Source organism: Gallus gallus, chromosome 2 (genome assembly GCF_016699485.2).
Source record: "Gallus gallus isolate bGalGal1 chromosome 2, bGalGal1.mat.broiler.GRCg7b, whole genome shotgun sequence".
Taxonomy (NCBI): Eukaryota; Metazoa; Chordata; class Aves; order Galliformes; family Phasianidae; genus Gallus; species Gallus gallus.
This window is the reverse complement of record NC_052533.1, coordinates 110,015,973-110,041,162: the sequence shown is the minus strand read 5'-3', so window position 1 is coordinate 110,041,162 and position 25,190 is coordinate 110,015,973. Positions and strand designations below refer to the sequence as shown.

At 44.7% G+C, this 25,190-nt stretch overlaps 2 protein-coding genes across 5 annotated transcripts in view; one reads left to right on the top strand and one right to left on the bottom strand.

Annotated features, from left to right (window-relative positions):
• Positions 1-2,675, top strand: part of TCEA1 (transcription elongation factor A1) — a 25,487-nt gene extending 22,812 nt beyond the window's left edge. For both annotated transcript variants that reach the window (NM_001396692.1, NM_001006387.2), the window contains exons 9-10: positions 393-464; positions 1,568-2,675. In NM_001396692.1, the coding sequence (NP_001383621.1) occupies positions 393-464; positions 1,568-1,576 (81 nt within the window). In that variant the 3' untranslated portion in view covers positions 1,577-2,675. The remainder of the gene's footprint in view (positions 1-392; positions 465-1,567) is intronic.
• RGS20 (regulator of G-protein signaling 20) lies at positions 1,675-25,190 on the bottom strand. 3 transcript variants are annotated; one of them, XM_015282661.3, is made up of 5 exons: positions 24,460-25,190; positions 13,320-13,468; positions 9,291-9,377; positions 8,002-8,236; positions 1,675-6,730 (listed from the first exon to the last, which is right to left on the bottom strand). In XM_015282661.3, exons 1-5 carry the CDS (start codon positions 24,571-24,573, stop codon positions 6,542-6,544), a joined length of 774 nt encoding a protein of 257 aa, XP_015138147.1. In that variant the 5' UTR covers positions 24,574-25,190; the 3' UTR covers positions 1,675-6,541. The 3 variants fall into 3 exon arrangements, with proteins under 3 accessions (XP_015138147.1, XP_025002800.1, NP_990173.1); XM_025147032.3 differs by having other exon boundaries at positions 23,548-24,585; NM_204842.3 differs by having other exon boundaries at positions 5,820-6,730; positions 25,115-25,190.

Here is a 25,190-nt window from a genome sequence, read left to right as displayed (position 1 = left end):
TTAGTGTTGTGTGTAAGGTACTTCAAACAGAAAGCTGTGTTTCAGTCATGAGACTTTAAGCCTTTGTGTCAGTATCATGTATGTAAAGTTGAACTGTAGCTTTAAAGTGTAGCTTCACCACAGATTTTTTTCCTAGAAATATGTGAACAGTTCCTTTACTGAAATTGGTTTTTTAGTGCTTCTAAAATTGTCAAAACATAAGCTTATGATCACTATGTAGTCCAAACAAAATAATGTGGTTTCAACTAGGATGCAAAGTTAACTTATATTCTTATCCAAATGTAGTTGCTTAATGTTAAACTTTGATTTTAAACCTTTACATTGAACACACACTAACAAAAGTTGAACTTCCTAATTTTCCTTTTCTGCTCTGGCTCTTGCTTTTGCTAAAGGTTCAAACCCGCAGTGCTGATGAACCTATGACAACGTTTGTTGTTTGTAATGAATGTGGAAACAGATGGAAGGTAAGGTTATTAGACCGTTCTGCATACCTGACAGCAGACAACCAGGGTCTGTGCTTAATTTCATGTTTTACCATAAATGACAGTTGAGTTTCTGTTGACTTGTGGTCATTTCTTAACCCATACATGATACTGTATGTTGATATTCCCAAATAGCTTTATATTAGAAAACTATCTGTGGCCAAAGGTGTTGAGAATGCACAAGTTCTGGCTGAGGGTAATTAGGGGTAGAGAAGTCAGGATGTTGACTTAGACCTTGTGACATCTAGGTACAATACTATGCGTTGCCATAACAAGCAGTGGCAAGATAGCCACTGTATTTTCCCAGTCTTCTCCCAAAGATTTTCTAACCTTTTTTTTATCTCTGCTTTGACGGGTAGAATAGGCCCTTTTAGGCATTTTGTTGGATTTCTTTTCCCTTTTATTCTCTACTCTAAAAAGAAGAGGAATGTAAAAAAAAGGTGACTGCTTCCATATTCCTGTGTTGAGTTAGGTGTAATACAATGATAATTTGCTGTAGTATTTCATTTCTTTAAAACAAACCAAAACAAAAACAAAACCCCAAGAAATGGGAATTATAAAATGTTAAAACAACAACAGAAGTTGTCTCAGGAACGATTGTAGTGTAATGAAATAGACAAACACTGAAATGAAGGCCTGTATAATTTACAACTTAAATATAATATAAAGTTTAATATTGCATGCTATCTTCATTTTGTTAGGGTTTTTTTATATGAACAATGCTGCAAAGCATATATTAGGATTACTGCATTAGGAATTCTTTTATGTGTCTTGCTTTATGTTTCTTATTACTGAATGCAGTTCAGATCTGTGTTCCAAGATATCTAAATAATTTATAAAGCTTAGAAGTTGTTTGATGCAGCACAATGAAGAAGTTCATTTGTCCTTAAATCCCCTTGTGAGGTAGTAGTTATAAAAGTCTCTATATAAAAATGCTTGAGTGACAGCATACTTGTGTGATATAAGCAAATGCTTTGAATACTAATTTCCATATCCAAAGAATGGTGTCACATAACTGTTTCTTCTTGCAAAGATTTAGAATTAAGTTTTATGGAGACCTCATAAAATTTCTTTTCTTTTCACAGTTCTGTTAGAAGAAGAAATTGTCAAGACATCTGGACCAGTATGAAAGAGGATTTTGTAATTAGCTTTAAAAACTAGGCTAAGCAGCTAGCTTCCTGCAAACAAGAGGTTATTTGGTTTTCTTTTTCCTTCTTTTTTTTTCTTTTCTTTTTTTTCTTTTCTTTTTTTTAAGCAGCATACATGCCTGAAGTTAGCCTTCATTTTGACACAACCATCATTTCCTTAAATACCTTCCTATAGCTGATAGTCAGTAGGGCCAGGTTGCTCAATTGTATGGTGAATGTTAAAATATTTTTTCATTTTTGTAAGTAAGTTGAAATTAAACTTTTACCAATGAAATATTTTGATAATTTGCTTGGTTTTTTTTTTTCCCTAACTATGTGAATCGTCTACTGCATTTTTTTTAAGGCTGAAATATGCATTCCCATAATGTATTTTATTTTATTACACATAGAAAAAAAGTGGCTTTTAAGGTGGAAGGAAAAATGCTTAAATCAAAGAAGCTGAGTTACATATCTAAACACTTTTTAGGCACAAAATAGCTCAGCATTTCGAGGTTTCTTGCATAACTTTGCATAAAAACATTTTAAATTCAACTTACTTGATAGTATGGCTGAAATTCAGAAAGTATTCCTTTTTCTAGTAGAAGAATAGATATATTTGATATGTTTTTTGCCTACGTGTGAGTCCTTTGGCAGAATTGCTTCTTAGAAATTATTCACAGGTTCATAATTGATTTTTCATTTAATTTGCTTTAGACAGCAGCAAACTAATTACAGACGTTTGCTATCGAGGAGAGTGCTGTGTTTGAGTGCATTTCTAGAGGAATGAGGCAAAAAAAATTATGTTAAACATGATCGCAGATTGGATGACAAGTAGCCCTAAATTTCCATTGCTGTTCAAAACACATACAGGACAGGCAATGTTGGCTTATGCAACCTTCCTAATGCTGTTTGTTCTTTAATCTTTGTGCCTGACTGTCGCATATAAGAAAATCATTAAAAGAGCTACAACTGTGGTAGTGCTTTCTCCGTTGTAGATATATCGTAGAATCATAGAATTGCTCAGGTTGGAAAAGACCTTATAATAAAGATCATCAAGTCCAACCGCAACCTAACCATACTACCCTAACTCTAACAACCCTCTGCTAAATCATGTCCCCGAGCACCACATCCAAATGGTTTTTAAACACGTTCAGTGATGGTGACTCAACCACCTCCCTGGGGAGCCTATTCCAGCGCTTAACAACCCTTTCTGTAAAGAAGTGTTTCCTGATATCCAAACTTACCCCGGTGCAACTTGAGGCCATTTCCCCTTGTCCTGTCACCTGTTACCAGTGAGAAGAGACCAGCCCCACTCTCGCTGCAATCACCTTTCAAGTATTTGAAGAGAGCAATAAGGTCTCCCCTCAGCCTCCTTTTCCCCACACTAAACAGCTCCAGTTCCTTCAGTCTCTCCTTGTAGGGCATATTCTCCAAGCCCTTGTTGCCCTTCTTTGGGCCTGCTCCAGCCTTGTGGCTGTGGTAGCAGCCTCAACTTTTCACTCCTCTGACTTCAGAATGAAGAGCTGTCACAGCAGAAGAGTGAAGTCCAAGAAATGGACTTCAAACAGCACAGGTGCCTAAATTCTAGTTACGCTTCATTCTGGTTATCCAGATCCGAAAACAGAAGTGCTGAGCAGTGAGCTTTTCGTGCACGTCTTTTCAACAAAGAAGAGTCTGGAATGTAGTTGTCCCACTGCATAAGCTGAAGTTTTTCCATTAGTCCATTAGCAAAGAAGAGGAGGCCATATTCCTCATAGCGTTGGAGTGGGATTAAGTGCCATGTTTCTTGAGAGACACTGCTGCTCAGAAGATACTGAAGGCTTCGGGATCATTAGCTCAAAGCCATTTCCTCATACATAATTCTGTTAACTTTCACAGGAGAACATTTGATTTTTAAATGGTGTTGTCCTGACTGTCTTTTTGACTTGCACTAAACAGAAGGTAAACAGCTGCTCAGTGACCTAGGCTTTTGTGAATCCCACTTTGAAGCGGCATTGCATTTCCCAGGTATTGTCAAGAAGTGCCTATTTTTTTGAATTCAGAGTTCTGGATTCCCCTTGTGATCACATACGTTAGATTACATTGAGGTGGACTCAGATCACATTTTCTGTTTCAGCTGTTATTAATCAGGAAGCATGCATAGTGTTTCTCTGATCAATTTTAATTTATATAGTAGAACCTTTCAGCCTGTGTATGTTTAGATGTTTTTTTTTCCCTCGATTTGTACTGTACTAATTACTTTGGAATTTAAAGGTCAGTATAAAGCACAATGTGTTGGCTGAAGGAGGCCATACAATTTTAATACTACTTAGCAGGCTCTTGGAAAGAGCAGTCTTTAACAGTATGCATGTTCTGTGAGAGTTATTGGCTTGTAAAGTGCAGACACTGAAGAAAATACCAGTGGACTGGAAACTTGTTATAGCTTAATGATATCCTGTGGTTAAATAAAGGCCAAGGCAAACCACCCATGCTTCTTTTCAAGCTAGGATAAGTTGGCTTTGTGGTAATTTTATACTTTATGAATTATAAATAATATCTTGTGTCAATATCATTGGTTTCTTATTTCTATAACATCTTGCTTATAGTAACTTTTCTATATAATTCACATTTGCCATGGAAAAGATTTGCATAATTAGCAAGTACATCATATGAAGTGTAGTTAAAAACTTGTCTTCTGTGTGAGTTTTGTTTTGCTTTTCCTTCTTCTTTTTCCTTCAATTAAATCCAGCATTGAACAGCCTCAAAATAATGTTGTTTAAGGGAGAAGTGATTTATTTTGTATGAGATGCTCTCAGAGTACCGAGGGATCAGTATTGAATGTGAGCTTAACTCTTAAAACACAGCATTAAAGTTTAAGGGTTTCCAAGAAAGATGAGCATTGCAAATATCAGCACGCTGTAATGCAGAAATAAAATGAAAATTGCCTTGAGTATTTTAATTATTTGGATGTGGAAAATGGAAAATAAGTTTAGAAATAGCTACTTTTTCTTTTAGTACTCTTGTGTTAGCCATAGAACTGCCCAATCCAGTATTGTTTTATCTCCCCTTTAATTTAAGCATATCTTTTTTTTTTTTTTCACAGGATAATAGAATGCATTGTCTACTATAAAGTATGAGCGTTCCGGCTGTCTTCCAGCTTTTAATGAGGTGTCTTTGCAGGGAAGGGAGATAACTTAAAAGAAACGAAACAGTCCATTTCAGTGAAATGACACACTTTGAACTTTTTTTGATGTGTGTGTCTGATCTTTCCAGCAAGCAGAATCTGACCTAGTTAAACTTACTTTGTCAGCTTAGAGTTTTAGAGCAGCGTTACCCAGTCTGATTAAAACAGCACCGATGGCATTCTCAGTTTGACTGCAAGCTCCCCTGAATACTGCCTTACCAAGAGGTCCAGCTTGTTCCTTTGTTGCCTATCATGCTATACTTTATATAACTGAGATTGTACTGGTAGCGCTTTGGGATGTGCCAAAGTCAGTTGAGAGAATCTGTGTTCATACATGAACCAGCAGCGTGTCTGCAGTAGTAGTAGATAGAAAGGATTCCTCTTGACTTGGTCCTCCAGGTCATCCAGTGTTGTACTAGAGGAGAAAAGTACTTTGCTTTCCAGTCTTTCAAGGTGGTTAGTTTTATGGGTTTTTGTTGTTGTTTTTAAGTTGGTGTGTTGAATTGTGTTTCAGTTTTGCAAGGAGACTGTAGAAACTAGTCCACAGCTATTGTAAACTTACCTTGTATTAGGTCTTCTCCTGCAATGAAAAAGCTCCTTATTTGTTTGATAATGTGAAATGCAGTTAGGGGAGATCATGTCTCCTACCTAGTGCACTGAGCAGACATATTAATATTCTTAATTCTGCTTTGCTATTCCCATTTCTTTTTTTTTTTTTTTCCTGAAAGTGCTCTTTTCATGCTTTTCCTGGTGCTAGAAGTAGGGGTAGTGTAATGCCTTGGGTGAAGTGTAATGAACTTAAGCTTATTAGCTGATAAAGCTGTTGCTTTTCTTTTGGACAGTCTGAAAAAGTGCTATGGAATGAGATAGTTCTGGTTTCCATCTTTGTCAATGTAAGGTATGAGTATTTGTTACCTAAGCCTTCCAAGCTCTGTCAGCGAACAAGTCAACTTAGTATGTACACAACCAAGATGGCTGATAGTGCCACTCCTTCAAGAACAAACAGTGAGATGCCTTTTACTCCTACCTACAGAGGGAAGATAAAAATATGTGAGAATTGTGCTTTATTTGAGAATTTCAATCCCCGGACTCTTCTTCCTACTAAGTAAATAATTTAACGTTATAAACATGAACAATATGAACTTAGAAATGCTCTCAGTGGACTCCAGTAGTAAAATAACAATTTTTCCGCAAAAGGTTTTTATAGGCAGCATTAATTATTTCAACAATTAGTTTTCAGAAACTTGAGATCACCATACTGATTTCCAATATCACACCGTATACGCATCAGATAAGACAAGTGGGGTGTACCTGCACCGAGCACAATTCATACAAGTGGTGAAACTTGGTCTCGTGTAACCCAGAGAGTGACGGTACAGCTGTTCTTACTTTGGTCATAGTGTGGATGGAGCAACTGGTTTGATTTTCAAGAAAACTGTGACAGTCCACTTAAAATTAGTTTTCATGCTCAGTACTTCAGATATACATTGTAAGAGACTTGTGTCCGAGTTGTACGCTGCAATGTAAAAATACTGCTTTTTTTGAACAGAAATGTTTGTTCTTCGTTCTCTTTTGCAAAGTAATACTTCATTTGATCAGAAACTGTAGTTAGCTGATCATATCAGAGCCTTGTGCGGGTTCCAAGCATTCAGTCTGTAGTAAAACTTGCCTGAGTTGTTTCAGGTAAATGAATACTAAATCCCCTGCTGATCGGGGTAGCCCAGAGTCCCATTTGTTTTAAAATAAATACACATAAGAAAAAAGGAATCCTATGCTTCGATGGATTTTTCAGACAAGGACCGAAGCAAGTCCTTATAAATAGCAGAGTTCATGAACCGTGGGTAGGAGTCTCTGTGCATTAAGGTATAGATTTGAAGCTGTGCGTCATCGAAGGTATGTTGTGAGGGTTCCAGCATATTTCGGTTAATCACTTCCCTTACTCTGGAGTCCAAGCTGACCTGCATGTTAAAATAAAATGACGTGTAAGTAATAGTGGTGTACAGTAGCTGGTTTATTTGTTTGCTTTTATTTCTGTTGGCTTAAAAAAATATATATTTTTAATAGTTTCAGTTGGTGTCCTTCAAGAGCATAAGGAGTGCTAAATATATGTATATTTACACTAAGAATGACTGTGTTGAAATTTGGCAATAAAAAGCTGTTGAATATCATCAGAGAAACTTTCTCATGGAAGCAGCGTTACTTGAACAAGGCTGCCTGCAACCCTCTTGCTACTAAAACCTGAAGGACTGGAAGATTATTTCCAGACTGACTTCCTGCTCTGTAGTAGAGAGGATTTGTAGTGTTTTGTGACAGCTGGTTTCCTTGGGAAGTAGTGCTGTGGTAAAGAGACTGACTTTGGAGTAAGCAGGATGACACAGATGGAAACTGTAACCTGGGAAGCTGGTGTTTAATCAAATCCCTATCTTGAAAAGCACGATGAATGGATGTGGACCACAGGCATAGCTATAGAGTGATTCCACACAGCATTCAAGTGATGTTTTATCTTTTTTCCTGCAAGCACCAGTCTGTGGAAAGGTGTTAGCATTACTAGAATGGATTGACCAGATTTAAATGGCGTTTTTATCTGCATGTACTTTGGACCACAAATAATGAAGTGTACAAATTTTGCATTAAAATCCCTGCCTTCTTCTAGAATTGTACTCAAATTATGAACCGAGACGTGTTTGAAACTTGGGGCATTTTTTACCAGCAAAGTGACAGGTAGGCTTGACAAATTTTCAAGTTAGTGTTTTTGCTGTGTGCCATATTCTGAGAGCTGCTCTTTGCACACAGGCAGTTTGTGCTGTGCAAATAACACTTCATTACTGTGCTTTTGGAGACCTGATCTACGTGCACTGCAAAAGAAAACCCCACTGACGCGTCCAACAAATAAAATCTAAGTTGAGCAAGGATCAAATCTTCATCTCTGTGCTGAACTCCGTGATCTTTATGGGTCCCTCCCAACTAAGGATATTCTGATTCTGTGTTAGTTGTGCCTCAAACTGAAGGCTTCACGTCAGCATGCCAAAGCAGCGTAGGAAGAATTTTCTTACAGACAGCGAAAGTAGTTCTGACCATCTCACCTCAGTGCTGGGTTTGTCTTTTACCCCTACATCTCTACTACTTAGCAGTGGAACGTGGGGGAAAGAGAGTTGTCCCTGGGTATTCCTCTAGCTTTAAACACCTCAACCATGCAAAACAGCATCAAAGAATGGGGAAAGTAATATACCTCCTTTGGAGAAAGGATAGAAATATAATCTTCATAAATCAGTCTTGCTTTTTCCTCGATGACGCTTTTGTTGGATTCCTGTTTCAGCTCCTCACAGGCCATCCAGAAAAGCATGTTTTCTTCACTGAATTCTGTTCGTAGAAATTCGCGAAAAGCATTTCGACCAGCTGGCGTAAGCATCAACTTGTCAAATGACTGAGCCCAAGCATTCACTTCTTCAAGAGTAGGAGCGGGGCTGTGGAGGGAGGAGGACGAACAAGAGAGAAACGAACAATTATCACTTACACTGTTTTCATCTGGTAGAAGGCATCTGCCATCGTGATGGAACGAAAATGCAAAGTTCATGAACCTCTTTATTCCTCACTGGAACTACCCCAATGCAAACTGCAGTGAACAGATGCATCCTTTATAAGATGATTGCCTGTATGTTGATTCAGAAATTGCGCTTTACTGCTCAGAGTAATTGCAGTAAAGAAACCCCTGGGCAGCAACTAAGCTTTTTATTATTCGTAATAGTCCGTATTGAATCATGGTGTTACAAAGTGAATGAAAATATGTAATAAGAAGCAACAATCCAAATATCACAACAGACACCCTCCTGTCTACTGCAGATTCACAGCTCCTCCTACCTGCTCGGGCAACCCTTAAGAGACAACTGCCTGATTCTTGAGAGTATCTGAGCTCCCCTTTGGATCTATTCCTTTTCTAAGGCCGAGCTCTGCCAGTTAGCTCCAGTTATGTATTAAGTGTGTATATGTAGAGTGGGGAAAATACTGTTTTTTTTCTGAGTAAGGACAGACTGTGTTTATAGTCAGGCTGCCCAGAGAGGTTGTGGATGCCCCGTCCCTGCAGGTGTTCAAGGCCAGGTTGGATGGGGCCCTGGGCAGCCTGGTCTAGTATTAAATGTGAAGGTTGGTGGCCCTGCCTGTGGCGGGGGGGTTGGAGCTTCATGATCCTTGAGGTCCCTTCCAACCGAGGCCATTCTATGATTTACTATTTGTGGGGTTTCAATTTATTTATTTATTTATTTATTTATTTATTTATTTATTTATATCTGAAAGCACTGAAAGTTGGAACATGATTACACACTGCATATAAATATGATGAAAGTTTATATATCAGACTCTTGGTTCTTCGAGGGGCAGGAGATGGATGACTTGCAAAGTCAGCTTTATTATTATCCATTTGTCATTTATTTGCATATGTCAGATAATTGGTTTTCATTATTTAGTAAGATTTGAATTTTTGTTTCACTTCTTGTGCAACAGAGCACACGATAAAAACCATACCTTTCCTCACAGTTTGGGATACCCTCTGCTTGGAGTTCATGGGATGTTCTCCTTGCTCTCTCTTCTTCCTGATTTCTAACAGTAAGGCTGCAAGGGTGACAAGCAAAAGTTTTGTTAATGTTTTGAAAGGAAGGGTTGAATGAAAAAATGCTAACAGTAGCCATAGTTATACTCTGATGTAGCTCTTCAGTTGTGTAAGCTTAGCAAACTTTCATGCAGCAGAACCATACAGTCAGATAGGCCCTTGGATAGAAAGTAACCTATATCTGCAAAAAAGGCTGTATGTACTCCACTGAAGTTTATTATACTGTGTTGTTCTTTTACCTAAGTTACCCTTGATGCAATTATTTTATGTCACTTAGACTTGAGTCTTCTCTTTTCTTTGCTGATGATTCTTTTGATGCTGACTTTCAGCCTGTCTCCTTTCAGCAGACAGGGACTGAATTCTGAGATTATTGTAGTTCAGTGAGAAATGCACGTGTGCAGACCTACGCTCTCGTAATCTGTAAAGCTGCTTACAATTTTGTCAAGAAGAAAACATCCCAGTGACTTACAGCCAGGAATTTATATGAAATCTGTACTTCAGCTGAGATACAGCAGTACAGTTGTTATAACTTCTAGGAAAATACCAAACTCCATTTCTTCGTTTGTATATTTCCTTTCCTCGATGTAAGAGTTTGCTTTAATCTCTAAGAATCTCACTAGTCTCTAGCGAGACTTTTTGTTAAACCGACCAATTCTTCTTTTTTTTTTTTCTTCCCTTTAAGCTCTTGGCTTTGTCTTGTTTGCAGCCTTACTATTTACCACTTATTCCTTCTCTTGCTGTCTCCACGGGTGGACCATCACCTGCAGGGACCGGATGGGAGGATGGAGAATGGTAACATTTTAAGGCTTGAGAAGAGTGGCTGGAGGTATGGCAACAGAGGAGAGAAAAGCTTTTCTCTTTGCCATGCATTGAAGAGGTAGGGAAACTTTCCTGTTGCAAGGTTTGTGAGCAAGCACGTTGCCTATTGCAAGCACATCTTTTCTCTGCAACATCCGAACCAATGAACAAATGGAGTTTGCATTTTCAGAAAATAAATAGTTAAAGCCTATTAGTGCTTATCTATATTATTTTTGTTTCTACAGAATTCGGTCTTCTAATATGCTTTTTACCAGTGGCTCTGGCCTTTTTTAATAAGAGAAGTGGTATGCTTTCCTCACACAAGAACTGATGTGCTTGTCAGAGTTGTTTTTAGATGGAGGGGAACAAACATATCCAACAGAAAAGGGAAGAAGACAAACAAGCCCAAAAGAAACAAGTTTCCTTCAGAGGCCATGCCGTGCCCCACAAGATGCCCTTGCAGGTTAGCTCATTTCCTAGAAACGTACAGGTAAACAGAGCTAAGAGTCAAAATGCATATTCTCAGGTTTCCAAAGAGTAACGTGCTGGAGTCTTCAGTTTTAGCTGCAGAGTGAACATGGGCTGTGGGAATCTGGCTGAGAGACTTGTTTCACCATTTCTTCACTCTAAATCTACTATTAAGCGTATGCGGGGTATTGGCTGTTGTGCAAATCAGCTGCATGACTCATGCCGACTGTTATTTTTATTCCTATTCATGATTTTTCTGTTCAAAGTACTCGAGCTATTTAGAGGAAAGGCTTTATGAACAGGGAATAAAAATAGCTTAATTATGGTTTGTTTTGCATTTCTTGCTACTAGAAAACAATTGTTCTCAAAGAAATCAGGGATTATTTTAAAGCTAACATGAGCAACTCTGTTTTGGAGCCTGTATTGGCTTCTTATTTTATTCTGAAGTGCAAGTAAGAATTTTCAGCTTTATGAAATTTGGGTAATTTAATTCCATCTATTGAGTAAATTGCTTTCTTTGAATTGTTTGAATAGTGAAGTACACAGATAATCAGCATCCTCAGGAATATCAGGTAAGATGTTAAAAAAAAAAAACAGCTTATCAATAATTTCAAAGACAAAATGCGAGTTTTATGTACTCTGACTTCATAGATAAATGTGTGGGGTTTCTTTCCTGATGTACAAATATATTTGTAAGTGTAATAGTGCAGGTCCCAAATGACCCCTGTGAGATTGCACTGGACAACTGCTCAGATGACACTGATGTTTGTACGGCAATGGTTGAGTATAGGCATCATTCTGCCAGGAAGCAAACTCTGATCCTGACCAGCACAGTATTTCTGTCTCAACATTACCATAGTTTACCTCTAAGCACCTGCTGCAAGGCTTTGTAGGATAGAGCCAGTCATTGGCATCCTGCAAAAAAAAGAAGCCTTTTGTCCTTACCAAATATTTTCTGTTTCCATCAGAGCGGGCAGGATTGGGTGTCCCTAGGCTCTGACAAGCTGCATACTAATAGCAAAGGAATGATGAGCCTGCTGTTCCCTAGCTTATGTTCTTCTCCAAAGCATTTACTACCAGCTGCTGTTGGGAAGAAGTAATGGTGGAACATATTCCTTGTCTGGACAATCAGGTTGTTTTATGACTTCTTTCCTTCACCTCAGTCCCAGGTTTGCTTGCTCTGAAGTGTTCATATGGTGGATAGTGCATTTACAAGAAGCACTCAGCATGCCATCAGTTTTTTGGTTTAACTCTTATTGCTTAGACTTTTTTTCTTTATTTCAGTGCAAATTCTGGTCTAACCCATTAATTAGTAATGCACCCCAAACAGGAACAGGACTTTAGAGTATGGCGAGCTTTGCTTGAATTTTAAATGAAATAAACTGCAGCTGATATGAGAGTGAAGGTGGACAAACTGTTTTCTCTTAAGGAACCCAGTGACTCCTCTTCCTCTCCTGATTTCTTCTCTGATAAATTTTCCTCTTCAACAGCTTGTAACAGGAGTTCTTTGAAAATATGTTCTGCTCCAGCGTTTACTGAAGATGAGAACTGTTCAGACAGTGTTTAAAGTCTCTGATCCCAAGGGTTAGCTTCCTATGAATTGTGCTGTGAGTTGACACCACTAATTAATGACAACACATCTGCTTGCCTTTGCAACAAAGAAGCAGTGCCGGACACTTGGCTATTATCTTTCTGACCTACACATCCTTACACCTACTCTTAATTCCCTGTGGCAATCTATGATCCCTCTAAGGCCCAATCCTCCATCTAGAACTGTTACACATTATGGCACTGCTTTCGCTTTTTACTGGGAGTTCCAATGAAGTTCAAGGTTGAGAAGAATCAGTATTAGTACATTATATACATTGTTTGTTTAGTAGGTGATATACCAATTCAAGGAAAAGGCCAAGGACAACCAGTTCTTAGGTTGCAGCTAACAAAGGCTACCAGGGAAGAAAAATAAAAGAAAAAGAAAGCAGAAGGCGGAGCTAGACAGAGCATTTTACTTGAATCACACCTGCAGTTCTGTAGGGATGGGCGAGGCTTGGGCCTACTCCTTCAGCTGCTGAGATGTTCTAAGCTCTGACCCCAAGTACTAATTTAGACAACAAAAAGCAAGGGTTTCCCTGAGCCGAGGGCCACCTGGTACCACAGCCTTTTGTCTAAGGGTAAATGGTTGTAGAAATTGAAATTGAAATGGTTGTAGAAATCAGACTTAGATGTTCACTAACAAGAGTAAGCAGAGGGAGGATAATAAGGATTTCTAAAAGGAGGTATGTAAGAGTACTTTACCAAACCCTTGTAATGTTCTTACTGCCTCTTTTTTTGTTTCGTTTTGTTTCTAACTTCAGTGGAATGTGTTGCTGGGGCTTCGTTAAGAAGGTGATCACTTCCATGTGTGTGTGGTGTATGCACCTGCAAAGCTTAGAGAAAGTCCTTGCCTTAGCCTGAAACATCTCTTAAAATGCTTTCCTGCTTATCCTCTTCTGAAGGTACCGTACAGAGATTAAATATGTATATATGTGTTACTTCAGTGGCAAAAAATGCACTGCAGCAGAAAGCAGTGCACACGTGTCTCCTAGTTGCAGCCTTGCCTAATGCCCCAGACAGTTTGCCTTCTGCTGTCCCACATGCTGGCTGTTACCTCCCTCCCCTTCTGTGTTGGGTAAGAGCCGTACCAGGAGCAGCTGCAGCAGCAGCACCAGCAGAAGCAGCAGGCGTTGGGCCCGCGGTTCCCCACGCTGTGCTGAGCCTGCGCCGTGCCCGGGGTCTCCTGGGTTGCTGCCATCTGCCGCTTGCGCATCTCCGTCCGCTCCGATCCCATGGGCTGCAAGAGAGCAGGACAAGGGGAAAGTAAGGCACATCTGGGTTTTATCATTTTAGTTTTGAGGTGTAAGTCTTACTGAAAGCTACGGAAAGCCACAGCTTCAAGCCTGCAAACAATGAGACAATTCTTGGTGGAGCCTGAGTTCTGCTGATTGTAAGAAAAGGAGATGTCAGTGAAGTGGCAAGACCTGCTGCAGGCACTGTCCCTTCGGCCTTGCTCTGCAGCACTCAGTATGTGCTCTCTTACACAGAGGGTTGTGCCACGTCTCAGTGCCTGATGTGTTTGTAGATGAATTACCAGCTTCTTGAAAAGTGAGCGTAGCTTCACAGTTGTAGGGGTTAGAAGGGACCTCTTGTGACCATCTAGCCCAACCCCCTGCTAAAGCAGGTTCCCTACAGCAGGTTGCACAGGAAAGCATCCAAACATGTCTTTGAACGCCTCCAGAGGAGACTCCCAGCCTCTCTGTGCAGCTTGTGTCAGTACTCTGGCACTTCAGTTGGATTGCATTTGTGTGTAGGGTTTTTTTCAGGTTGCTAAACCTTCCAGAGTGACCTGGACAGGCTGGAGAAGTGGGCCCATGTAAACCTAATGAGGTTCAACAAAGCCAAGTGCAAGGTGTTGTACTTGGACCAGGGCAATCCCAGGTGGTTATACAGACTGGGCAAAGAACCCTTTGAGAGCAGCTCTGCGGAGAAGGACTTGGTAATCCTGGTAGATGAGAAGCTGGACATGAGCCAGCAGTGTGCGCCTGCAGCCCAGAAGGCCAACTGTGTTCTGGGCTGCATTTAAAAAGAGGTGGCCAGCAGGGAGAGGGAGGTGAATGCTCCTCTCTACTGAGCTCTTATGAGGCCCTATCTGGAGTACTGCATCCAGGACTGGGGCCCCCAGTACAAGAAGGACTTAGAGCTCTTGGAATGGGTCCAGAGGAGGGCCACTGAGATGATCAGAAGGCTGGAGCACCTCTCCTGGGAGGAAAGGTTGAGGGAAATGGGCTTGTTTAGCTTGGAGAAGAGAAGGCTCCAGGGGGACCTCACTGTGGCCTTCCAGTACTTGAAGGGAGCATATAAACAGGAGGAGGTATGACTTTTTACAAGGGTTGATAGCGATAGGACAAGGGGGAATGGTTTTAAACCGAGACAGGGGAGGTTTAGGTTGGATATTAGGAGGAAGTTTTTCACACAGAGGGTGGTGACACACTGGAACAGGTTGCCCAAGGAGGTTGTGGATGCCCCATCGCTGGAGGCATTCAAGGCCAGGCTGGATGTGGCTCTGGGCAGCCTGGTCTGGTGGTTGGTGACCCTGCACATAGCAGGCGAGTTGAAACTCAATGATCTTTGAGGTCCTTTTCAACCCAGGCCATTCTGTGATTCTATGAAACTTTCTTCTCTCAAGGCCGTGATGATTGTAGAGAAAATACAATTAGCGGTTACAGATTTGGGGTTAGTTTTGTGTTGATAATTTAATGCCATATTTGAAATATAATCTGAGAGCCAAACAGCAGATGGTTAGAAGTTGCCTTTTTAAAATGTTTGGTCAAGTTTAGGAAATGCTGTTTTGAGGTGGAGGAGGAATGCAGAGACATTGTCACAACCTACAGGAGAGTCAGAAATAAGTGCATTATTTGAGCAGAGCAAAGCACTCCGTTGTGCTGGATTTTTTTATTTTTTTTTCTGCTGAATTTGTTTTTCTTTTATAGATCTTAAGGGTTTTTATTTTGCTTTTTTTGTGAGAGCCACCCACTCTCCCCAAGGAAATATGTATGACATGCTGAGCAGAAGATGCACCTGTTTTGCAGGAGGAATAAAGCACAGGAACAGTGCAGATAGAAATGATAACCCATCTGTAAATCTGTAGACTTAATCTCAGCAGCAATACCTAAATGCCCAGAAATAGTAAATCAGAAAAAGAACACAGCTTCCAAAAGCCCCACAGCATCATTCATTTCAAAGTGTGGAAACATGAATGTGAAATGGCGAGCACATCTGGAAATCCAGATTTCATAGTAATCATAATCATAGAATCACAGAATGGCTTGGGTTGAAAAGGACCACAATGTTCATCTAGTTTCAACCCGCCTGCTATGTGCAGGGTGGTCAACCCCAGACCAGGCTGCCCAGAGCCACATCCAGCCTGGCCTTGAATGCCTCCAGGGATGGGGCATCCACAACCTCCTTGGGCAACCTGTTCCAGTGCGTCACCACCCTCTGTGTGAAAAACTTCCTCCTAATATCCAACCTAAACCTCCCCTGTCTCAGTTTCAAACCATTCCCCCTTGTCCTATCGCTATCAACCCTTGTAAAAAGTCATACCCCCTCCTGTTTATATGCTCCCTTCAAGTACTGGAAGGCCACAATGAGGTCTCCCTGGAGCCTTCTCTTCTCCAAGCTAAACAAGCCCAGTTCCCTCAAACTTTCCTCCCAGGAGAGGTGCTCCAGCCCTCTGATCATCTCAGTGGCCCTCCTCTGGACCCATTCTAAGAGCTCTACGTCCTTCCTGTACTGGGGGCCCCAGTCATGGACACAGTAAAAGTCTAAATATTAACTTTACAGCTACCTCTCCTGTTTTAAAATATTGTGTGTTTGTGTTTCAATCAGAATGTAATAAACTGTAACACAACGAGGGATTGATAATATATCTTACAATAGTTCAGGCTTCTTTGGACAGTAGACAGTTATTATTGACAGGAGAAGAGTAACTTGGAGTCAGAGATGTGCTGTTCATGTAGCCTAACCTATCCAGGTTTCCCTCTGAGATGTTTTACAGGGGTAGTTCACATATTCATCTCCCTAATAATCCATTCTGCAGTTGAACTGGCAGCGGTGTGTGGAAAAGCTGGTTCCTGTTGGCTTTTATTCAAGGGAAGAGGTAAAGGGTGGTGGACACAGGAGGAGTACGCTGTTCTCCCCCACCTCATCCTGCTATAGCTTAATTAAAAAAAATCCTTCCGGATCCACTGTTGCCATTTCAGTTTCTTCTTCACAATTATCCTTTGACATCTTTGATGAAGAGTACAGACAGAGCCGTTCGGCAAAAACCGCCTGGTAGCACTGAGTTCTTTGGTTTGCCTGTGAACCATTCACTTAGAAGATTTCATAGAATCACAGAATGGTTTGGGTTCAAAAGGACCTCAAAGAACATCCAGTCCCAAACCCTGCTGTGGGCAGGGCTGCCCTCCACCAGCTGAGGCTGCCCATGGCCCCATCCAACCTGGCCTCCAGTGCCTCCAGGAATGGGGCACCCACAGCTTCTCTGGGCAGCTGTGCCACTGCCTCACCACCCTTGTTTTCTGTTATTACACATATTTATGAATGCCCGTCTCTTCTCACACAGATTATGGAAAAGGAAGAACTGAGCAGTATAAGAAAAGTGAATCACTTTTTTCCGTATGATACGTGTGATAGAGGTTTGGAGTGGATCACAAACTGAACAGGATGCGACCTTCTGTGCTGTGTTAGCAGGAATACCGTGTTAAGACACAGCAAGTAATTTACTCCTCTGTGTGAGTACCTGCGGGTATCGCGTGCTGCGTCGGTGCAGCACACCATTACAAGTCGGAGAAACCCCTTTGGCAGATTGTATTCAGAAAAAATCCATCTGGCGGTCCAGGTTCACAGAACAAGCAATGAGTCAATGATCCATCCAGCACCACTCTCCTAACGTCTGGCTCTAAACCAAACCACAGTCACGCTGTTACCTATACTGTTCCACTGGGACCAACTCCCTTTGGCCACGTAAGAATTATTAACATGGAGAAGAAACAGACGTCTTGTATAAAAAGCCTACATCTTCGTGGTTCCAACCTCTAAGCAGAACTGTGAAATACAGTTAAAAATTCATGCTTGCAGCATGAAATTGTGATTGTACTGAGACCATGTAAGTGCCAAACATGAGGCCCGAACCCACTGTAAGTTACTACACTCTGCTTACTGCCCTGTGGATCCTACTGCTATAGTACATAGTATTAGTGACGTGTTATCTCTGCAGGCTTATCGTTCCACAGGATTAGGCTGAAGGGCTTAAACCACCTGTAATCAAAACAAAAGTATGACTGCTAATGCCACAAGAGGGCTTTCCTTATTTTCCAGACCAACGCTGCAGGCAATCAGGCTGCTTTAATACTGAAAAATGGCAATTATCAATGGCATCATGAGCCAATAGCTTACTTATAAAGTTGGTAGAGGGAAGTACAGGTGTTGATACACATATATTTAGCTAACTATGTTTCCTTCCGAGTCCCAGCTGAGAATACGCTTTGCAGACTCACAGGCAGTGGTGCGAGGAAGCAGAGGAAGAGGCACAGGTGCACAGCTCCCCTCCAGCTGCTGCTTTTCACGCATAGCAGAAGAGGTGGCTTACAGCCTGACTAATGATTTGCTTTGCTGTTTTGTTTTAAACTGAAAGAATGACCTCTGTTTTCTTAAACCAGAAACGTGACGTTGTGGAGAAATGCATGTACACAGCTGGGCAGGGAAAGCATTAGCTGCAGCAATCAGCTGGAAGATTCTGGAGCTTGAGGAGCTCTAAGAGCTGAAGTGTGTGTCCAAGGGCAAGGGGTTCCTTGGAGCTGTTACCTGGCTGTAGAACAAGAGGGTATATTGCTGATGAAAATAAGGTATAGAGCCATCCTTCTATACCTGGTGCCTCCAGATCAGCTACATCAGATAGGAGCCTGTTTTCAGTCAATATGACTAAGAAGAGCTTAGGGGGACATTCATCAACCTAGCTTATGAGAGATGTGTTACCTCCAGTATGCCAGCATCTCAACAAACTGAGATGCTCCTTACTCTCTCATGCTTTTTTAATTCCCTGTCACCTGAAATGCCCTTACTAGGTTGCTGTGCTACAAGAGAGATCTGTGCTCTAAAGTCTGGTCTGATGGGGAAAAATAACACAATCAGAAATTGCTTATCTTCCTCTAGATAGTCTCTTTATACCAAAATGGAATTGCTGCTGCTGTAAACTCCCTGTGCCATGAGCCTCCTTTATCTTCTCAGATTTCCAGTCCCCTTAGGAGGTGCTATGAAGCAAGAACAAACTGTAGGAGAAGCCTCTGTACTGAATGCTACTTGATCTTGAGAATCAGGGTCTTTTTCCTCTGTCCCCCACCATATGTAGCAGAAATCTGTCTGTTACAAAATGGATTTCAGAAGAAAACAGTGGGGAAAAAGAGAAAGTTCCAGAGAAACTGGAGACGAGCTGTTCATATGTGTTCTGAAACAGATCTAAAAATCCTTTCAGATTTGTGATGGAATGAGGTAAGATACCGTGAACAAAGTAGTTTAACTTTCCTATCTCCAGCATTATTATTATTAGTCTGGATACAGGTTTAGCCAACTGCTGGATATAGCATGAAATAAATCTCTATGTCCAGTTCTGTTAGTTTGCCCACTATCAAAGACGCCTCTATTTACTTGGTGAGGGCTTGGGTAACCATAAGTTAATAGAAGTCTTTCTAGTTCATACAAATAGGGAAGGACTAAAAGACGCTATTCTGTGGGCTCTTGGGTAGTCAGCTGGGATCTGAGTTTGTTAAGATCAAGTCACTGTGGTGGGAGGTGGCATTCTCAAACTCTTGTTACCATTAAGTCAGTCTCAGCTGAAAGAACTCAGAAGCACTGCATCAGCAGCACCAGGTGTGACCCATCTGTGCTGAGTCTGAGAGACTCCAAGCACCATTTAAAATAACAATAAGAAATAAGTTGTTATTGCATGAGTTGCTCTTTGTATGGGGAATAAAATCTCCTGAACGAGGCAATTGGTTGATGTCAAGGTGACACAAGGAGTTTCTGGTGTAAAACTCCTTACCGTGCTGTTGGCTGAACCGGATGAGTCCCCCTGGATCGTGCTTTCCTCTGGAGTTCTGCATCCAACTGCCTTTTGCTCCATGGGACTCCTGCAGCACATTCCTGATCCATCCCTAGGGATGATCATTTGCTACATATAGAGCATCTGTCAGCTACTTATATCCTATAGGACAGTCTTTTGCACATAGGCACTTCATAGAATCAAAGAATTACCAAGGTTGGAAAAGACCTCCAAGATCATCCAATCAAACCATACACCTACCACCAATATTTCCCCACTAAATCATGTCCCTCAGTACAACATCTGAATGTTCCTTGAATGCCTCCAGGGACAGTAACTTCACCACCTCCCTGGGCAGCCTGTTCCAGCACCTGACCACCCTTTTGGAGAAGAAATTTTTCCTATTATCCAACCTGAATCTCCTCTGACACAAGTTGAGGCCATTCCCTCTAGTCCTATTGCTAGTAATACAGGAGAAGAGGCTGACCCCCACCTTGCCACAATCTCCTTTCAGGGAGTTGTAGAGAGCAATGAGGTCTCCCCTGAGCCTCCTCTTCTCCAGACTGAACAATCCCAGCTCCCTCAGCCCCATAAGGTTTGTGCTCCAGACCCTTCGCGGCTTCATTGCCCTTCTCTGGACACACTCCAGGGCCTCAATGTCTTTCTTGTAGTGAGGAGTCCAAAACTGAACACAATACTGGAGATGTGGCCTGACCAGCACTAAGTACAGAGGGATAACTTCCTTGCTCCTGCTGGCAACGCCATTTCTGACAGAAGCCAGGATGCCTGGGCACACTGCTGGCTCATGTCCAGCTGACACCCCCGGGTCCATTTCTTCTACACAGTCTTGCAGCCCTTCTGCCCCAAGCCTGTAGCTTTGCCTGGGGTTGTTGTGGCCAAAGTGCAGGACCCAGCACTTGGTCTTGTTGAACTTCATCCCTTTGGCCTCAGCCCAGCTATCCAGACTGTCCAGATCCCTCTAAAGGGCCTTCCATATTGACAATTCCTCCCAGCCTGGGAGAGGACTTATTGAGGGTGCACTCAGTGCCCTCATCCAGTTCATCAGTAAAGATATTTAACAGGACAGGCCCGAATACTGACACCTGGGGAACGCCACACAACAGGGTGCGAAGGTCAGGAACTAAAATCCTTTCCCTGGTTAAAAGCACCTCAAGAGCTATTTGACTGATGTGTAACGTTTATATTATTTGCTCATCTCTCAGCAGAAAGGTGATCTACCTACCAAGAAAACAGCCTTCCCAAAGAAGAAATATTTAAAATATAAACTATGAAGGTCAGATATTAAAAAAAATATCACAGGAATACCCAGAAAACAAAACAAAACCAAACACAGCAGACAAAACTTTTACACTTTCACCTTCATTTTATGCTAAAGCACAATGAGATTTTCTCAGCCTACTGAAGCACACAGATGCTGTTAAACACAAAAATAATACTCTCCCCCTTATATACAGCACAGCCCTGACATGTGTTAGGGCCCATCTGCATGGCCTCAGTCTGATGACTTGCATGGAGCCATGTGCTGCCAACACAGTGGTGCTGTCCTTTGTCAGTAAATACCTTGGGCAATACCAAATTCCATGAAACTAATGAGGAGCACTCAACCTCAGTAGCTCCAAGTGAAGTTACATCCACATCACAATTGCTGCTCGTTCTTCAGACCTCCCTTAGTAGTGATAGTCAGAAGTGGAAGAATGATTCTGTTGTTGCCCACTAATGCCTCACAGGGCTTGCAGCTGTGGATGGGCTCACAGTAAATCTCAAGCTGGTGAGGGGTCTGGAGCACAAGTCTTACGGGGAACAGCTGAGAAAGCTGGGATTGTTCACTCTGGAGAAGAGAAGACTCAGGGGAGACTTCATTGCTCTCTCCATTGACTTGTGGTGAAGTGGGAGTTGGCCTCTTCTGAATTACTAGCAATAGGACTATAGGGAACGGCCTCAACTTGTGTCAGAGGGGATTCAGGTTGGATAATAGGAAAAATTTCTTCTCTGAAAGAGTCAGGTGCTGGAACAGGCTGCCCAGGGAGGTGGTTGGGTCACCATCCCTGGAGATGTTCAACAAATGTTTGGATGTTGTACTGAGGGACGTGGTTTAGTGGGGAAATATTGGCGGTAGGTGTATGGTTGGACCGGATGATCTTGGAGGTCTTTTCTAACCTTGGCAATTCTATGATTCCATAAATCCTTATCTTATTAATTCAGAAATATTTGAATGTTTGAAGTTCTTCGTAAGAACTGTAGCCTATGGCAGTGTGTTGTCAACTGAAATATGAATAGAAAGTTTGATAGTCATATTTCTTCCTCTTCATTGAGGAAAGTGACACAGGCTTCCTGCACTGAGCAAGTGTGCTGTTTTAAATATAGAAGAATTAAATGCATGTTAATGAACACATCCCCACACACGCACATGCTTTAGGCATAGTTATTGTGTTAGCTGCTGAGTGAGTTCCTAGTAAGAGCTCTTTGGAGATTTTGTGTTAGCAGAGGTTTGGCATCTTGCAACAGAAGTGGGACGATGGCAATGTTTGAGAATGTAGGAACGAGGGATGGCTGTCAGTAAGGGGATGCCAGCAGCCACACCACGTAACACAGCTTTGTGTGCCAGGGCTGCACCTGGGCCTGCTGAAGGCCTCAGCAGATGACAGTGGACAGCAGGGCCCTTCCCTGAGTGTAAGTAACAATTATGGGATGCTTTTAGGTCCAGAAACTGGGTGTCCTTACCTGCTGTATTTCCTTTATTCTTTTCAGATGAGCAGCAGCTCAGAAGAGCTGGGTTCATCTCTCCAGATCAAAGCATTGCTTTACATTTCAAAAGAAATAGCTGAAAATGCATCACACCCACATAATAACAGGTACCACTGCCTCCATTGTATCACTTCAGCTCAGGTCTTCTGCCAGGGGCCTAAACGTGCTCTGCTCCTCCTTCGCTGGCACAGCTGCCTGGAGAAGCTGTGGGTGCCCTATCTCTGGAGGTACTCAAGGCCAGGTTGGATGGGGCCCTGGGCAGCTGAGCTGGTGGGGGGCAGCCCTGCCCACAGCAGAGGGTTGGGATTGGATGATTTCCGAGTTCCCTTCCAACCCAAACCATTCTGTGATTCTATGATACCTCTGATTTGGACTCCATCCTGCAAGGCTTGACTGAAAAAGTTCTTCTAAAATGCACTTAGTGGAGTCACTCTCCGTCCCTATTTCTGCTGTAAATTGGGAAAGATGAGAGAATTTTACATCTTTTACACAGCAAAAGCAACAAAAGCACCCTACCATTGCCCAGCCATGTGTATGGGTGCCATGGCAGTCAAGCAGTACAAGAGTGAGTGTGGGTGAAGTCTGCCCAGCACTGAGCCCCTTCACAAACCGCATCATCATGAATCACAGAATGTCCCGGGTTGGAAGGGACCCCAAGGATCATGAATCTCCAACCCCCCTGCTGCATGCAGGGCCACCAACCTCCCCATTTTATACTAGACCAGGCTGCCCAGGGCCCCATCCAACCTGGCCTTGTACGCCTGCAGGGACGGGGCATCCACAACCTCTCTGGGCAGCCCGTTCCAGCACCTCACCACTCTCCTTATAAAGAACTTCCCCCCAACATCCAACCTAAACCTTCCCTCCTACAACTGAAAACCATTTCTCCTTGTCGTGCTGTTACCTACCCTTTCAAAGAGTTGACTCCCCTCCTCCAGTACTCTCTTTAGGTACTGAAAGGCTGCAATGAGGTCACCCCGCAGCCTTCTTTTCTCCAGGCTGAACGAGCCCAGCTCCCTCAACCTGTCTTAACTCCATGAGCAGGAATTCAGTTCAGCCGGCACCGGGCCCCCAACTGCCACACCTGCAGCTCTAGAGCCGGAGCAAGTATTGCTTCAAGTACTGCTTGTGCTGGTGACACTGAGGCAGCTTACCAAAAAAGCGCGCGCACGCACACGGAGTTCATTCAGCTCCGTGCTTTACAAACCTCCCCACCACACAAACAGCTCACGGGGCGCACGGAGCGCTCCGCTCGCCGCCGCCACCGCCCGCCGCGATAACGGGGAGCGCTCCTCCGGGGCGGCGCTGCCGTCCCGCGGTGACTCACGGCGCTGCGCCGGGCCCGCGCAGCCGGAGCGGCCGCTGACTCATCCCGCGCGGTGCCGGGCGCGGGTGTGACTCACGCGGCTCCCGCCGGAGCGGTTGCGGTGCGGTGCGCCGAGGGCTGCGCGGGGTGAGTCACCGGGGAGGGGGGCAGCGACTGACGCAGCGCTCCTATCGCTGCCCACCGTCGCGATTCGCTTCGGGTCGCGCTACGACGGGACGCCGACGCTCCGCTCTGAGAACCGGACCCGGCGTCCCGCACCGCTGCTTCAGCCCGGACGCTCCGTGGACTCCTTTGCAAAGCGCGGCGGCTCCGCGGGCGGAACGCTCTCACAGATGAGGGTACGGCGCTGCTCCCCGGCGCGAAGGATCCTCGCGGTGCTTCCCGCTGCCCGCTCGGGACAACAGGCGGCGGCCATTCGGAGGGACGGACTTTCGGAAGCGGGGACACGCGGAGGGACCCCGAGCCCCGAGGAAGTCCCGAACAGCCGGGAACGGGAGCGCTGCTCCGCCCCGGGGCACGGGGAGCACCTCAGCGGCGGTGCTACCGCCACGTGAGAGCCAGAGCGAGGGCAGGGATGGATGGGGGTAGGTGGGACGCTCCTCGTCCTGGAGCACCCCGCACGCCCCGCTGCAGCGCGCGGTTGGCTCGGACACACCCTTCGTTGTTCCGAGCTGAGGGAGGCGCTGTGGCCCCGCTGCCCCGCACGGAGCGGCCGCGGGTTCGGGACCCGCACGGGGCACCGCGGCACGGCGCGGAACGCTCGGATCGCGCATTTTTCAACAGCCGAAATGAAATGACGGAGCGGTCGAGCCAAGCACGTTGCGTCGCTAGTAAATTACTGCAATTCCCATCGGCGCGTACCGGGATAATCTCATTCAGTCTCTGCGGCCGCGCCTCACTCTCACCACCTGCAGCCTCCGCCCGACGGCGGTGCCAATGACGGCGGAGGTCGGGACCCGCGGAGGGGCGGCGGGGGGTGATGTTACCACGCGTGAGGAGGGGAGCCCCGCGATGCCGGCGTGAGGACCGCAGGCTCCGGGGCAAGGCAGCCCCCGCCCTGTCCCGTCCCGTCGCGGGACCGAGCGCTACTTACGGTGTCGGCGGCGGCGGGGTCCCGTGGGGCGGCCGTGCCCGCTCCCACTCCCGCTCCCGGCCCGGCAGATGCGCGCTCTCCGCCCGGGGACGGCGGCTCCGCGGCCCTGCGCATGCGCCCCTCGCCGGCCGGAGCCGCTCTGCGAGGCCGGGGGAGCGGAGCGAGGCGGGCAGTGGGCGCCCGGCGGGGAGATGTGCCGGGGGGAGCGGGTGCGCGTGTGCGTGTGCTCGGGGGAGGCGGGTGGGAAGGGCCGGAGGGGGAGGCGATGCAGCCGCGGGGCTCGCACGGCTGCTTAGGTTTTCAGAGCTGCCCTAAATGAGAGCCGCGTTTGTACAAAGCGGGAACGGAGCACGCCCGCACGTTAAGTACCTGCAGGGATGCGTCCTCCCGCCCGCCCCCTCCGCCCGTCGCTTACGGCGCGGCACCGCCGGGACACGGCGCTACCGGGGGCAGCCGGGCAGGGGCCGCCCCCTCACCCCCCGCGCTGTGCGGGCTACCCCGGGACCGCGCCGTCGGCGCCGCTCCTTCCCCGCCCGCGGTGCTGCGGAGCCCGGAGCCGGCTGGGGAACGTGGGCGGACGGCGGCTTCCCCGCTGCGGGAGGAGGAGGAGGAGGAGGAGGAGGTTGGGGCGAAGGCGGCCCCGAGCGGTACTCACGGCGCCGGGAGGCTGGAGGGCAGCGCGGGGCTGCGGCGGCGCGGCTCCGTGGCACGCCGGGCATCTCCGGCGCTCC